The sequence below is a fragment of the Diabrotica undecimpunctata genome, chromosome 4 (genome assembly GCF_040954645.1).
Source record: "Diabrotica undecimpunctata isolate CICGRU chromosome 4, icDiaUnde3, whole genome shotgun sequence".
NCBI classification, from domain to species: domain Eukaryota; kingdom Metazoa; phylum Arthropoda; class Insecta; order Coleoptera; family Chrysomelidae; genus Diabrotica; species Diabrotica undecimpunctata.
Window position 1 is genome coordinate 68,553,855 of NC_092806.1, and position 14,524 is coordinate 68,568,378.

The 14,524-nt window shown below is 32.0% G+C and overlaps 1 protein-coding gene across 2 annotated transcripts in view; it reads right to left on the minus strand.

Annotated features, from left to right (window-relative positions):
- The window catches only part of LOC140439637 (uncharacterized), a 46,026-nt gene extending 36,694 nt beyond the window's left edge, over positions 1 to 9,332 (minus strand). The window contains exons 1-3 of one of the 2 annotated variants that reach the window (XM_072529677.1): positions 8,986 to 9,332; positions 5,457 to 5,618; positions 11 to 182 (exon numbers count right to left, since the gene is read on the minus strand). In XM_072529677.1, the coding sequence (XP_072385778.1) occupies positions 11 to 182; positions 5,457 to 5,618; positions 8,986 to 9,138 (487 nt within the window). In that variant the 5' untranslated portion in view covers positions 9,139 to 9,332. Of the gene's footprint in view, positions 1 to 10; positions 183 to 5,456; positions 5,796 to 8,985 lie in introns of both variants that reach the window. The other variant, XM_072529676.1, reaches the window with a different exon arrangement.
- Positions 9,333 to 14,524: the final 5,192 nt, after the last annotated feature.

A 14,524-nucleotide genomic window follows, 5' to 3' on the forward strand; every position in this document is an offset into this window, starting at 1 on the left:
ATTGACTTACCAGGAAGAGAAGTAATACATAATTTGCTGCATAAATCCTTTTGTTTTTCTTCAGATTGAATCTTGGGCAAAGAAGGTTTGGGACTTTTAGTAGCATCATTATTAACTGTTATATTTACATTTGCCTTACTGAGACTAAGCACTTTTTGTCTGAGGTTAGCTATTTCTAAATTCTAAAAAAACACATAAAATCTTTTAAAGAGTTCAATCGAGACACAGTACTGTAGACCCGTGGATCTACTCGTATGTAAAGGCATTCTGGTCATATATATATATATATATATATATATATATATATATATATATATATATATATATATATATATATATAATATATATATATATATATATATATATATATATATATATATATATATATATATATATATATATATATATATATATATTTTTAGTGGATTTTCTTGGGCTTAGGTTCATAAAAAAATTTGATTTGATACTAAGGCATTTTCATATATTTTTTCGACGTTTCGGCAGGAAATCCATGCCTTTTTCAAGAAGTAATATTGACTAAAAAACATTTTATGATAGACATAATACGATTTAAAAGTTAAACATTTGACTTACCAAGCATGTAAAAATTTGTTACTAACAAGTAGACGTCACAATTAAAATAATATTAAAAACATAGGACATACCCACTAAGTCACTACATGTAAAATATATTTTAGATCTAATGTGTTGTTTATTGAAGTGTTTATCGTTTAAACAACCAGTTATTTTAACATCATAGGCGTTCTGAGATTGTCTTTTTATGTGTTTTTAGTTAAAGTTAAAATATATTTTGTTCAAATTTTTGACATCTTTTTTATCATTTATTGCATTATTATTTTTTTTTATTTGTATAGACTCTAGAAGCTCTCTCTTTTTCCTGTTGGGTTCACTTTTTAGGATCTTGGTTTTCTCAAAATCAAATTTATGTTTTTTTTCGTTTTCATGTTTTGTGAGGGCGGTTGAGTTTTTTTTGTCATATTTGTGGGAACGTATTCTTGAGTTAAGTAGCTGACTGGTTTGTCCAATATAAACTCCATCACAATTCGAGCAGGGAATTTCATATACAACATGCGATCTTTTTAATAGAGGGGTTTTTGTTTTTAATCTTGTAAAATTCTTTTTCAAAAGATTGTGCCCTTTATGAGCAACCATAATATTATGTTTGGACAGAAGATTTGCAATTTGTTCTGATAATCCTTTTATATAGGGAAGAGACATATAGTTTTTCTTTACCGTATTGGTTTCATTGTTATTATTGTTATTGTAAAATTTATGCAGTCGCGATTTGAAAGTGTTGTCGATAAGGTGGTGTGGGTATGAATTAAGTGTTAGTGCTGTTTTTGCTTTTTTAATGGCCTGAGGTCTATTAATAGGATCGGATAATCTAATAGCTCTATCGGCGAGTCCGATAACTACTGATTTCTTTTGAGACAGGGGATGATGAGAGTTGAAATTCAGATATCTCGATGACCAGGTTTTTTTGGTGTACCATGAAGTAGTTATAGTGCTGTTTTCTCTATGTAAGGTCAGGTCCAGAAAATTAATTTGATGATTTTTTTCAATTTCTAATGTAAATTTTAGTTTTTGGTGAAAGTTATTGAATTCATTTAGTAAAATATCCATTTTATCCTCTGGTGCTGCGCTCAAGCAGTCATCTATATAGCGATAGAAAAAAGGTATATCAAAATCTATTTTATTTAAAACAATTTCCTCTAGATGCTCTAAAACTAATTGAGCGATGGCACTGGATATGCTAGCACCCATAGCACATCCATCTGTTTGTTGGAAGATTTTGTTTTTATATAGGAAATAGGTTGACTTTAATGTTGTTTCGACTGCTAGCAGAAATTCTTCTAGAGGGATGTCTGTGAACGCTTTGATTTCGTTCCACTTTTTTTTAATAATGTCTTTCGCTAAAGCTATTGGAATATTGGTGTATAAAGATACCACATCGAGAGAAACTAATTTATAATTTGGAGGTAAATGTATATTTTTGAGTTTTAATTTCAGGTGATCAGCGTCTTTTAAATAGTGTGGATTTTTATTTATTACGTTGGAAATAATGTTCTTCAAATATTTTGAAAGGTTTTCAAAAGGAGACTGAATGCATGAAACAATAGGTCGCAGCGGCACACCCTCTTTATGTGTTTTGGGTAGACCGTATATTTATTGGACAAACCAGTCAGCTACTTAACTCAAGAATACGTTCCCACAAATATGACAAAAAAAACTCAACCGCCCTCACAAAACATGAAAACGAAAAAAAACATAAATTTGATTTTGAGAAAACCAAGATCCTAAAAAGTGAACCCAACAGGAAAAAGAGAGAGCTTCTAGAGTCTATACAAATAAAAAAAAATAATAATGCAATAAATGATAAAAAAGATGTCAAAAATTTGAACAAAATATATTTTAACTTAATTTAAAAACACATAAAAAGACAATCTCAGAACGCCTATGATGTTAAAATAACTGGTTGTTTAAACGATAAACTAACTTCAATAAACAACACATTAGATCTAAAATATATTTTACATGTAGTGACTTAGTGGGTATGTCCTATGTTTTTAATATTATTTTAATTGTGACGTCTACTTGTTAGTAACAAATTTTTACATGCTTGGTAAGTCAAATGTTTAACTTTTAAATCGTATTATGTCTATCATAAAATGTTTTTTAGTCAATATTACTTCTTGAAAAAGGCATGGATTTCCTGCCGAAACGTCGAAAAAATATATGAAAATGCCTTAGTATCAAATCAAATTTTTTTATGAACCTAAGCCCAAGAAAATCCACTAAAAAAATATATATTAAGGTTCAAGAACTAAACTCAAACTATATATATATATATATATATATATATATATATATATATATATATATATTTGTATTGTTCCCGAGAACTCAGTAATTTTCATATATATATACACTGTGGTTTTGTTAAGCTGAATAAGAAATAACAAACCTGTGGTGACAAAGCCTAATCATATGTTGCTATTGGATGGTTTGAAACTAATGGCTTCCACTCAAAACAATTAGATCAGATACTACAGACTACAGAAACATTCTCTAGTGATATTAGTTCATACTGGACAAGTGCCATATTCTTAACATAGCCAGTGAAAAGATTCTGTCGGGAAGATTTGATATTCAAAATGGCCAAAGCATCGAGGCCATAGGCAAGAATAATATGTATAAATAAATGAAAAAAGAACTGATAACCATGTTTATCATCATCATCCAGCCTCAAGAGTCCACTGCTGAACATAGGCCTCTTCCTCATGTTTCCAACCCCGTCTATCTTGCGCTGCTCTCATCCAGTTTTTATCGAGTCTTCTTAAATCGTCAGTCCATCTTGTAGGTGGTCGACCGACGCTTCTCTTGTCTTCCCTTGGCCTCCATTCCAATAACCTCTTTGTCCATCGCCCATCTGTCATTCTGGCTATGTGTCCTGCCCATCTCCATTTTAGTCTGGCTATCTTCTCGATGATGTCAGTCACTCCTCACTCATCAGAGAGTGACTGACACCATGTTTATATGAGGAATGAATGTTTTAACCAAGTCACAAACAGTAAAAGTTTGTTTAAAGCACTAAACACCTATGCATGCCTCTGCTCTTTTGATACAATCACATGAAAATTTTCAGCATGAAATAAGAACATTTCTGACAAAGGCATACAAGCATTATCCTTAGAGTGCGATATGACAAACATCATCACCAAAAAGGTTAATAATTTTAGAATTTATTTTCAGAAGCAGTCCGAGATATTTGAGGATCACATAATTTAGGGTAGATGAAATAACACCACTTAAACTGAAGACACAAGAAATACAAACACACTATCTATCCAACATAGAAATTTGTAAAATCTCTTTATTCAGGATTAGGTAATCCCAACCAAAAAATAACTGAAATAATTAACGAACATTATCAGGTACAAAATGACAAATGTAACAATGACAATATTTGACACCCACAAAGAAACTGTCCTACTTGTTATATGCAATTGCCAATGCTATAGCCGGCCAACCAGTGGCACATAATAGACTGAATGTCATAGTAGTTAACAAACTAACTATACAAACAATGCTTATTGGTGTGGTGATACCAAACAAGAACAACTCATGTATTAAATATAACAAGAAAATCACCAAGTCTAAAGATCATTGAGGCACAAATAAGGGGACAATTGAGAATGTAAAGTATCCAAAATGATATCTATAATTCTGTCAACTACTAATGTCATTCTGAGGAGCCCCCTAATGAACATTAGTTGGTCTTGGTGAACATCTTATGTTCAGACCATGCAAAATTAATACTTCTTAAGACATCCAGATGCATCAGAAAACTTGTTAAAGATAATCCAGCATACCAGGCACCTAGGGCTGGATAACACAGAAAGAGTTTCTCAGTGCTCAATTATTTTGATACCCTAGGTGATGATATTAGTGAATTTTCCACTTAGAGAGATTGAGAGCCACATGGCATATAATAATTATACATAAAGCAATAAGACAGAAATTACAGATTTTACTTGCTTGGATATTCAGGTGTCCTAGTCAGTCAGGAAAAATTCTGGTTATTGGCACTAAAACTAGAATTAAAATGAAACAAATCATAACATAAAAGCACACAACAGTGAAAAGAATAACCACAAAATATTAAATGCTGACAAAGATACTAGATCTAATGGACCAACAAAGAAAGGGTAATAGTAATTAATATATTTAATGGGAATAATCCACAATTTTAATTAAAAATACTTTATATTCTGTGTTTCGAATTCTGCATAAAATTGTGATTTATTCCCATTAAATAAGTAGGTACTTAATACAAAAATGTAACAAGCAAGTAATATTATATTTAGCAGTCAACATAACCCACTATCAGTAACTATTATCAATGTTCTCTGGTTATTTTCTTATTAGTCACATGCTATTTTTCTCTGAAGTATCAACTGCAGGAAATTCCATTTTGGACCTGTCATTCCATGGTCAGATAGGACATAAAATATGATATCAATATTGAATACATACTATTTAGATATCAATTAGACAAGCCACAATTCATGAAGCAATTTAATTAATTTCTATAAAACCAAGTAATCTGTAAGAAGTACAACTAATACATATATGAAAAAATCACACATTTATAAAGCAATAGCCTACACTTATTTACATTCATATAATTCAATCAATAAAAATTAAATACCATCTTTTCTTGTCTTTTTCTTCTGATCAAAGAATTATCAATTTACATGGATATCAATGTAAAAACTGTTAAAAGATACTTATAAATTAACAAAAATATCCATGTCTTTCAATGTTTCAACTATCAAACAACAATCTCTAATGTGTTCTATTTACTTTCTCTATACAAATTATTAGATTAAGATGAAATTAAAATCTTTAAATCATAAAAGTCATTAACTTACTTTGAATTCTAACTCACTCTTTACTGCTTGTATTTGCTTCTCAGTATTAGTAAATTTACTTTTCCATTCAGCTTGAGATTTCTGAAAATCTACATTGCTTTGGGCTCTAATATCACGCAATTGACTTCTTAAAACTGCTACTTCCCCATCTTTTTCTTTACACTGTAATTTTAGTTTTTGAATTTCAAATTCAATGCTAGATTTTTTATGGGTATCATCATAATTTGACAATTTACTAGTTGTTGCATGAACTTCCAATTGTGTAGAGCATAACATTTGCCTTGGAGCTTTAAAAATAGTATAATTAGGTAGAATGGTTTCATTTTCATTTCTAGGCTCCTTAAAAACACAATTAAGTTAGAAAATTTGAGAATTTAAAATTGGCAAGTAGCAAGAGAGGAAATAAAAACTCATATAAGAACAATATCTTAGTATTTAACATGCACATCCCATCTCCTTTAAAACCCAAAATATTTACACTGACTCAAAAGGTTTAGGTCTTATACATTGTCAAATACAATGTACCAATTGAAAGACGAGTATCAGCAGCTCAAAGGGGGGGAAGATTGTAACCTAGAAAAATTTTACAAGAAGAAAGGAAATTTTTAGTGATCTCTTGTATTGTTACTGCATTATAGATAATTACCACTATTCGCAGATGTTCAGTGTAGATTCAGTATTAAAATTCAAGAATACCTGACTAACTTAAATAAAAATGATGATTTGCATCTACACCAGGGCCTGATTTAAGGGACCAGCACATTATCAACATAGAATTATTTTTGTTTTATGCAAACACATAATATGTATATCAAAATTAATGTCTTATGAAAGCGAGAACGCGAGTTTTAGTTCTCCTTTTTTATTTGTTCTCTGACTTTGTTGCTACTTGCAGAAAGGTAATATGGTCTTAATTCTATAATTTTTATTAACAGCAACATTACCCACCCATTTGTATCATTTCATACTGTTACAACTGTTGAAAAAAGTAGGTTTTTATTTTATTTTTGTAATAGCATAGAATTTTTGTAGTATTTGTAGGGTTGGGGAGTTTAAAATATAAAAAAAAAAGTCATGCTACTCATTCAAACATAGTCAGGCAAGGTTGGAAAATATTTAAGCTGTACATTGGATTTTAACTGTAAAAAATTGGGATATAAGTTTAATCACTAATTTTTAAATTATTCTAAAGTTGCGTATTTTTAAATAAAATTGTGCTGTGTGGTCTCATTGTTACTGGTACCTATCTTTTTATTTCAGGGTATGGAAAACATTGATAGAAATAAGAGTAAGCGAAATTATCAAACTGGTGCTCAAAAACGAAAACTTGCTCAAGAGAAGAACAAAATATGTGCAGAAGTCATCGCGAAAACACAACATATGACTGATTTTTTAATAACTGCTTCCACCTCTGCTTCTGTTAGTGAGAATAAATCTTCCCCAGGAAAACGACAATGACATTGTTGTAGAATGTACAGAATAAGAATCATGTCAAACATCCAATATTTCAACATCCACTGCAACAACAAGTCAAGAAAAAGAAGATAAGAAAAATGTAAAATAGGATTTTGCTGTGTTTGATGGTATGTGGCACTGAAAGAGTAACAAATATTGAGTACTGGATTGGAGTGGGAACTTTTAAGCTACAACAATGCGATGCACATATTAAGCTTAAGAGATGTTCATTTAAACAGAAATTGGTAGGAGATACAGGAACATGACAATGTATGACAAGTATGTTTAAAAGGAAGGGACGCAATGGTGATATAATACACTGTTCATGGATATGTTTTTCACTATTCACCAGGCAAACGTATTGCTTCATTTATAAATTATTATCTACTGTTCATACACATTTTAGCCACTGTGGATTTTGTGATTGGAAATATGCAGGTAGTAGGCTTATGGATCACGAAATGGCCAAAGCATACTTTAATGCATTCACTGCAGTAGTGTGTTGTGAGAAAGAATTGGGGCATATTGATACTGAAATACCAAAACAGGCTGAAGAAATAAATAATTATTGAAAAATTGTAATTCAAAGACTAATTAGTGTTATATAGTTTATTTGGGAACTTGGTTCAGCATTTCGCGACGAAAATGAGTTGTTGGGTTCATTAGAAAATGGAAACTATTTGGGAATACTCAAGTTATTAGCTGAATATAATGAATTTTTGAATCACCATATTATGCACAGCACAATAAGTCAAAATATTATTCAGATTCTCTTGAGTCAACATCTGATGAAGGATATACTGATCAATTAACTGTGATATTTTGTTACACAGAAGGTTTCACTACCGTTTCACTCCCGTTCTCATATTTTTGCCAAATCACTGTCATAAACCAGAAAACATATGTAATTCTCTAATTACATTCTTGCAAGAACATGATATCGATTTGAAAAACTGCAGGGGACAGTCCTACTACAACATGTCAGTTATGAGTGGAAAATACAATGGTGTTCAGGTTAAAATTATAGAACATAATATCTTGGCATTGTGGATTCCTTGTGCCACCCACTCTCTAAATTTAGTTGCAAAAGCTGCAGCTTAGTGTTGTCCTGCTGCCACAGCATTCTTCGATTCTTAGAAGAACTATATTTGTATTTTTCACTTCCTCTACATATATTTACTTACTTATTTTCAATGGGCAGCTGCCCAATAAGATTAAGAAACTTTACAATAGTTATATTCCAATATACTTATTTAAAAATACAATAAAACAAAATAAAATATAAACATCAGAAACTTCATCACATAATTTAGTTTAACATATCAAAATGATGACTACCTATTTCACAGCCACTCAAATAAACACATGCCTGAGACCAGAAATTAATTCAGCCTTCAGTGCAAAAAAATTAGATCTGGGTGAATATTTGCCCATCTTAGTACTCGAGATAAAAAATTATTATATGCATAGTTGGTTCTGTGAAGAGGAACATAAAAAGTTTGGTTTAATCATGTTCTACAGAGATGTACATGCAGACCAACCTGCTTAAATAGCTGAAAATAAGACTGTTGAATTAATTATGCCATAAAGCATCTTTAATTAATCATCAGTTATACAATGAGAGAATATTAAGTTGGGTCTCAATTTGATCATAATTTACTTGATTTAATTCAAAAGGTATACCCCGTTTTACCTATATGTTACATATTTCAAGAACTTGTGTTGAACTGTCTCGATTTTGATATGTAAATATTATAAGATTAGGGCCATACACAAGAACAATACTCTAGATGAGGTCTAACTAAAGAACAATATAGAAATTTAATTGCTTCAATACTCTGAAAGTCTCTAGTGCATCTTTTTATAAAGCAAAGCATTTGTAAAGACTTGGAAATTATTGGAGAGTAGTGAGAAAAACTGAAGAAACTAAAATTAATAACAAGAAATGGAAAAGCTTATAAAAGTTAGAAAATTATACTTAGGTAATAATCCCAATACAAAGAATGTGAGACATATAGATTTCACAGGAGTAAAAAATATAACAAAAGTTCATATTGTACAAAAATGTACTTACTTCTTGCACAACTTGACTATCAAATCTTATACAATCGTCAAAGACACTTTCATCTAATTCTTCGTCGCCCCATAATGCTTCAATTTCATTGTCAAGTTTTGGTTTTTTGTTGGTCGTCGTTCTATTTTCTGTGTTAAATATCCTTTTCGTCATTTTCAAATAAACCTTTCTTTTTGTTTTATATTTATATTATTCAACAAGTATTTCAACCTTTCTAACCTATCAAAATTGTAAACAACCGCTGAAAATACTTCAAAATTTTCTACTTCTGTATAATTATGGCCTTCTCTGTTAAGGGAGGGTGGCTAATGTTTTCAATCAACAGACAGACCTTTTAAACTATTAACCATGACGCAAACTTTTCACTAACTAAAAAGGGACAATATTAACAGTTTAAATGTACACTAAAATCATTTCTTATTTTGACATAGCTTTAGTCGTGATAAATTTAAAAATTTCTCTAGACTAATTTTTCAGTTGCCCCCCTTTTTGTAAAATATGGAATGTGTACTGTAGGCAACATGATGCAATAAAACTGCATGTAGTACCTATATTAAAAATTCAACATGTGAAAACTTTGTTCTGTATGACACCAATTAGAAGTTGCAGTGAAACAAGAAATATTTTACATTTTTGGCATTGAACTTGAGTTCCTTTACAATTTATCTTTCTTTTCGTTCTAAATAAACGGACCAATTACCCATTTGATCTTTTCTAACTTCTTAGCGAGGATAGGGTGCTGTTGCATGGTATTTCTTTTACTTTTCCTCGTATGGCGTTGACACATTAGAACTAGAAGAACGCCCTCTTTTATAACAATTTACCTTATTTTTCAAACAAAGGGTTTGTGAAATTTCTACTTTGAATTCCAGGAGAGGTTGTAGCAATACAAAGAGTGGAAAGTTTGTGGCATACAAAATGAACAAGGCCACTTTGCTCAGAATCGGAAGAGATGTGAACGTGTTTCTTTGGATCAATCTTACTTGCTTAAAAACAAAAGAAAAATTGAAAAGAAAAAAAATTGGGGAAATGATAGCTACTAGAGCTAAACCAGATATATGGGATAAACAATACAAAGAAAAACAGTTATCAAAAATGTGCCAATAAGAAGGGATGAGCTACTTCGTTTTTTTTTTAGGAAGAAAGAAACCTCAAAACCGAAATACCTATATAAACAAATACAATAAACAATAACCAAAATACATACATAGACAAATAAACAGCATTTATTACACTTACCTCGTATGTTATAGCTTAGCAAACATATTTATTCGTGGTCCAAGAGAAAAGAAGACTGTTAGAGAAATGAAAAACAATATAAATTGATGTCGTCCGTGCAGAGGTCTACCCATACAATTACGCATTTTTTCGTCCTTAGTAAGATGGATTATACGAATTTCTAGTTCCCTCAGTGTGATCGGTGTTGTGTCATCTACTGCAGAAATCGCTCGATGTAGAGTAGATGTCTCAGCCTGCATCTGAAAATAAGTTCTTAAATTAGTAATCTGTTTTTCTAATTGCTCAATTATATCCATATAATATCGTTCTTTATACTGCACTTCGAGAATGGTGTTTTTGTGCCTTTGTGAGGTATGTTCGTACTTTTCGCTGAAGATTTTCTATATCCATTTTTGTTCACTTAGCAATAGGTACCAAATGAATAGCTAAGCACGGAACATGCGTAGGTGTTTAGTGCCTTAAATACATTTTTACTGTTAAGGTGTGAACGAAGCAGCTGTTTTACCCTTCGTATAAACTCACTAGTTATCTCAGTTTTCATTTACTTATGGTCAATCTTCCACGCCGTCTTTATTCCGAGGTATTTAAATATTTCATTTTCACCTATGGCCTCGATGTTCTGGCCATTTTGCATATCGAATCTGCCGGGCTGAACCTTTCCTTTGATTATATTTAAGACACGGCACTTAAGACCAAAGTGCGTACTAATTAGAGATACTGTTTTCAGCATCTGATCCAGGTGGCTTCGAATGGAAACCAATAGTTTTAAATCATCCGTATACATGATAATTAAGCTTTGCCACAACAGTAGTGCTATTTTTGATGCTAAAACCTGTGTCATTTGAGTTCAGTAGCTGGGATAGGGGGTTGATTGCTAGACAAAACCACAGTGGACTCAACGAATCTCCTTGAAATAGGTCCCGGTGGATTGCAATATTTTCACCAGGTATTTGGAGGTACATTTTTGTCTTCCAATCTGACATTATATTATGTTTTAAAAAGGTCACTATGTTATTAGCACTGAAACAAACGCTTTCTTGTAGTCGATGAGAGCAGTAGATTCCTTTTTTTTTTTTTCTATATGCTTGGTTAGAAATAATAGAGTCGATGATAAGTTGTTCTTTGCAGCCCATGAAACCTTTAGCGCATCCAATAGTGTGATTAATTAATACTCCAGAACTTCTGAATACTCAGAATACTCCAGAACTTCTTAAGCCAGAAGTTTTGAACGCCGTCTGGTCCAGGAGATTTAGAGTTATGAAGCTGTTTGACAAAATTTGAAACATCTTCAGCAGTGAAAGGTCGTAGGGAGCTTCCGTAGGGAAGTTGATTTCCCCAAAACTCATGAATTTCTTCTTGGCTCGGATACGATTTATTGGCACTTTCTGCAGTAGAACTGAATTTCCGATAAAATGCCTTTTCGGCATTCCAAAAAGTATAATGTCGGATTTCCGTTTGTTACTGATTGTATATCTTCTTAGTCGACCCGAATAAACGTAGAGTTTTTGTTTTAATGTATGCAGGAACTGTTGTGCTGTGTTGTTTTCTGGATCATATTGTGAGTGTCTTGCGGTAGTTAGCATTATTTCTTCAGCTCTTCTGATTACTTTTCTACTTGTTGTTCCTTGAACATATTCCGTGATTTGACGAATGTTCCTACGTAACGATTCAATTTTCCTTGGCAGCCGTTTTTCTGCAGCAACTCTGTTATCTGTCCTTCCGATATTAGTAGCCCTTCGTGTTCTGATTTTAATGCCCATAACAATGGTAATTGCTGTTGCTGCTCAGTAAATCAGCGTATGCATATATTCCAATGTATGGGATTCTACGACATATTTGGGCAGGACTTCAGTGTTCGGTATTGATCTGCTACTCCAGATACTTGCATTTTTGGGTATTCCCTGCAAAATCCGGCATACAGATTTTGTCGATAGCCAATCGTTTCTTGACCGAGGTTGGTTACCTTATAATACAAGCGCAAAATATTTTCATTTATGGACACAGTCCATTTCATGCGCTACCTCGGTCGTCCTGCTTGAATGAGCGCCGGCTGATGTTCCAGCGCAGCACCTTCAGCGAGTCGAGCTCTTGTTGTTGTTTGGCTCGCTTGTGATTGTTATTCTTATTGGGCTGTAGCTAATTGTATGGCAGGGGCCCGCCTCCTCAACATCCTGGCACCGACGTCCCGCATGCTGTCATGGCCAGCGCCGTCTCCAGAAGTGCCCTGGCGATCCCCAGGCAGCGACCCCAAACATAAAATCAATAACCACCATTTTAATGGGGTTGCATTTTATACCTACTCCCAGGTGTCAGTTTTTGCTTCACGGTAGATAATCCTGCTACCCTCTGGGTATCGGTGCTAAGAATACCCAGAGAGTATCCCCATTCGCAGGGGGCTGCGCCTGATAGAAGAACTGACAAAAAAACTCCCACAGGTTATTATTATTATTATCTAGATCTAGACATTTGTAGACATTTCTAGACAGAGCCATTGATAAAGACACCTGGAGAGATAGAAAAAGATGGCGATCGAAATGCGGGAAGCGGCAGAAGCTGTAGGATCCCCGCTTATATATATATATATATATATATATATATATATATATATATATATATATATATATATATATATATATATACATATATATATATATATATATATATATATATATATATATATATATATATATATATATATATATATATTTATCTAGACATTTAGCCGATCACTCCCCCCTCCCCTTAACAATGCTGGATCTGCCGCTGCCACTTGACACAGTAATCAGTAGTACTCAACAACCATTAGCACCTTAAAAGAAAATAATCTGTCGAGATATTTTCAAAGGTATTCAGATAGTGAAGAAGATCGCTTGATTTTGTAATCAATACGATAGATTTACAGAATATCATATTTTGTTTGTACATACTTTATATTTATTTAATTTTACTATTTTTTTCTCTTGAAGAATAACTGTTTGTTTTTTATTGAGTGTTTCTTTTACTTACCTAAACAACGTAACTTTGCTTGACATACTTCACACTAATTTATTTAATAGTTATAGTTATATTTATTTAATAGTTATAGTTAATAGTTTTATTTTAATCTGTCTAGCGAATCTAAGAAATAAACCTAAATTCATTTGCTACTTTTATTACTTATGTATTCAGTGCAGTGCGGTGCCACGTTTTTTCTGTATAGGGTATCTTTCTCATTTTTTTTGTATTTCGTAATAATCTTTGTTTTTTGTACACAACCTAAAAGTTTGTATGTTAATTTAATTTATAGGTATTTTTTTTAGATAGTAAGTGATAATACCGATAATATTATGATAATTATGCTATAATTAGATGGTAATGTCAAAGTATTTTTGCTAAATTTTGCTATTTAAATTCACCTTTCAGCTTTACCCAGTTAAAAGGTATTTAAATGTATTCCATCTAAATTTAGGAATATTTGTTTAATATCTGATTTGTCTAAATTTACATTTTGGTTCTTTTTGCTATTTGCCATGTTTTATTTATGTTTACTTTGTAAAGCGTTGACATTTCATAATGCTTTTATTTGAACGAACTTTTAAGAAATAAATATTGTTAATTTGTAGCAATTATTTGTTTAAGGTAAGCGTATTTGCTTCTCTTTCTTTTTGACTATGCATGCAGTTTGGTTTTTTTGAGAGGTTTACCTGACATTTTTTTAAATCTTTCTTAAACCAAGCTCCTGATAGGTCAAGTGTCGAATTTTCTTTGTCCCTTGAAAAAGAACTATGTATCGCCCTTTACTTCCCTTCTTTCTTTCAGTACCTAGTTATTTTCATTGGTAAATTTCAATTGTTTAAACCACGTCCCAAAGCTAACCGTTGTGTCCGTCAAAACACCTGGGCGCCGGTTTTGCAAGGCGAACAAACTTGCATCTGGATTACCTATTCTCTTTTAATTTCGCACTTACCATCTAGACAAGTATGTTACAGGTTTAATGCTGTTTTAAGTGTCAGTTGGACGAAAACAATGCCGATCAAATAACTAAACTAAATTATCCAAGAAGGTGTTAATATTAGTTTTGTTGAAACTGGTAGCTCTAGATAAGTTTGTTGATTGTAATTTTCTTATTGATGATCTCGAATTTGTTTCTAGAAATCTGGTAAACACATCAGAACTACCACTAGCAACTCACATCAACTTTGAGGCATTCGTTTTTGTAAGGCTTTACCATAGTCACAGGAAAGTTTTCTGACTTTCCTGGGAGTTAATCCAAAATAGATGTCACACGCTTTTTTCAAGTAATTTTCTAACTCCAATTCTG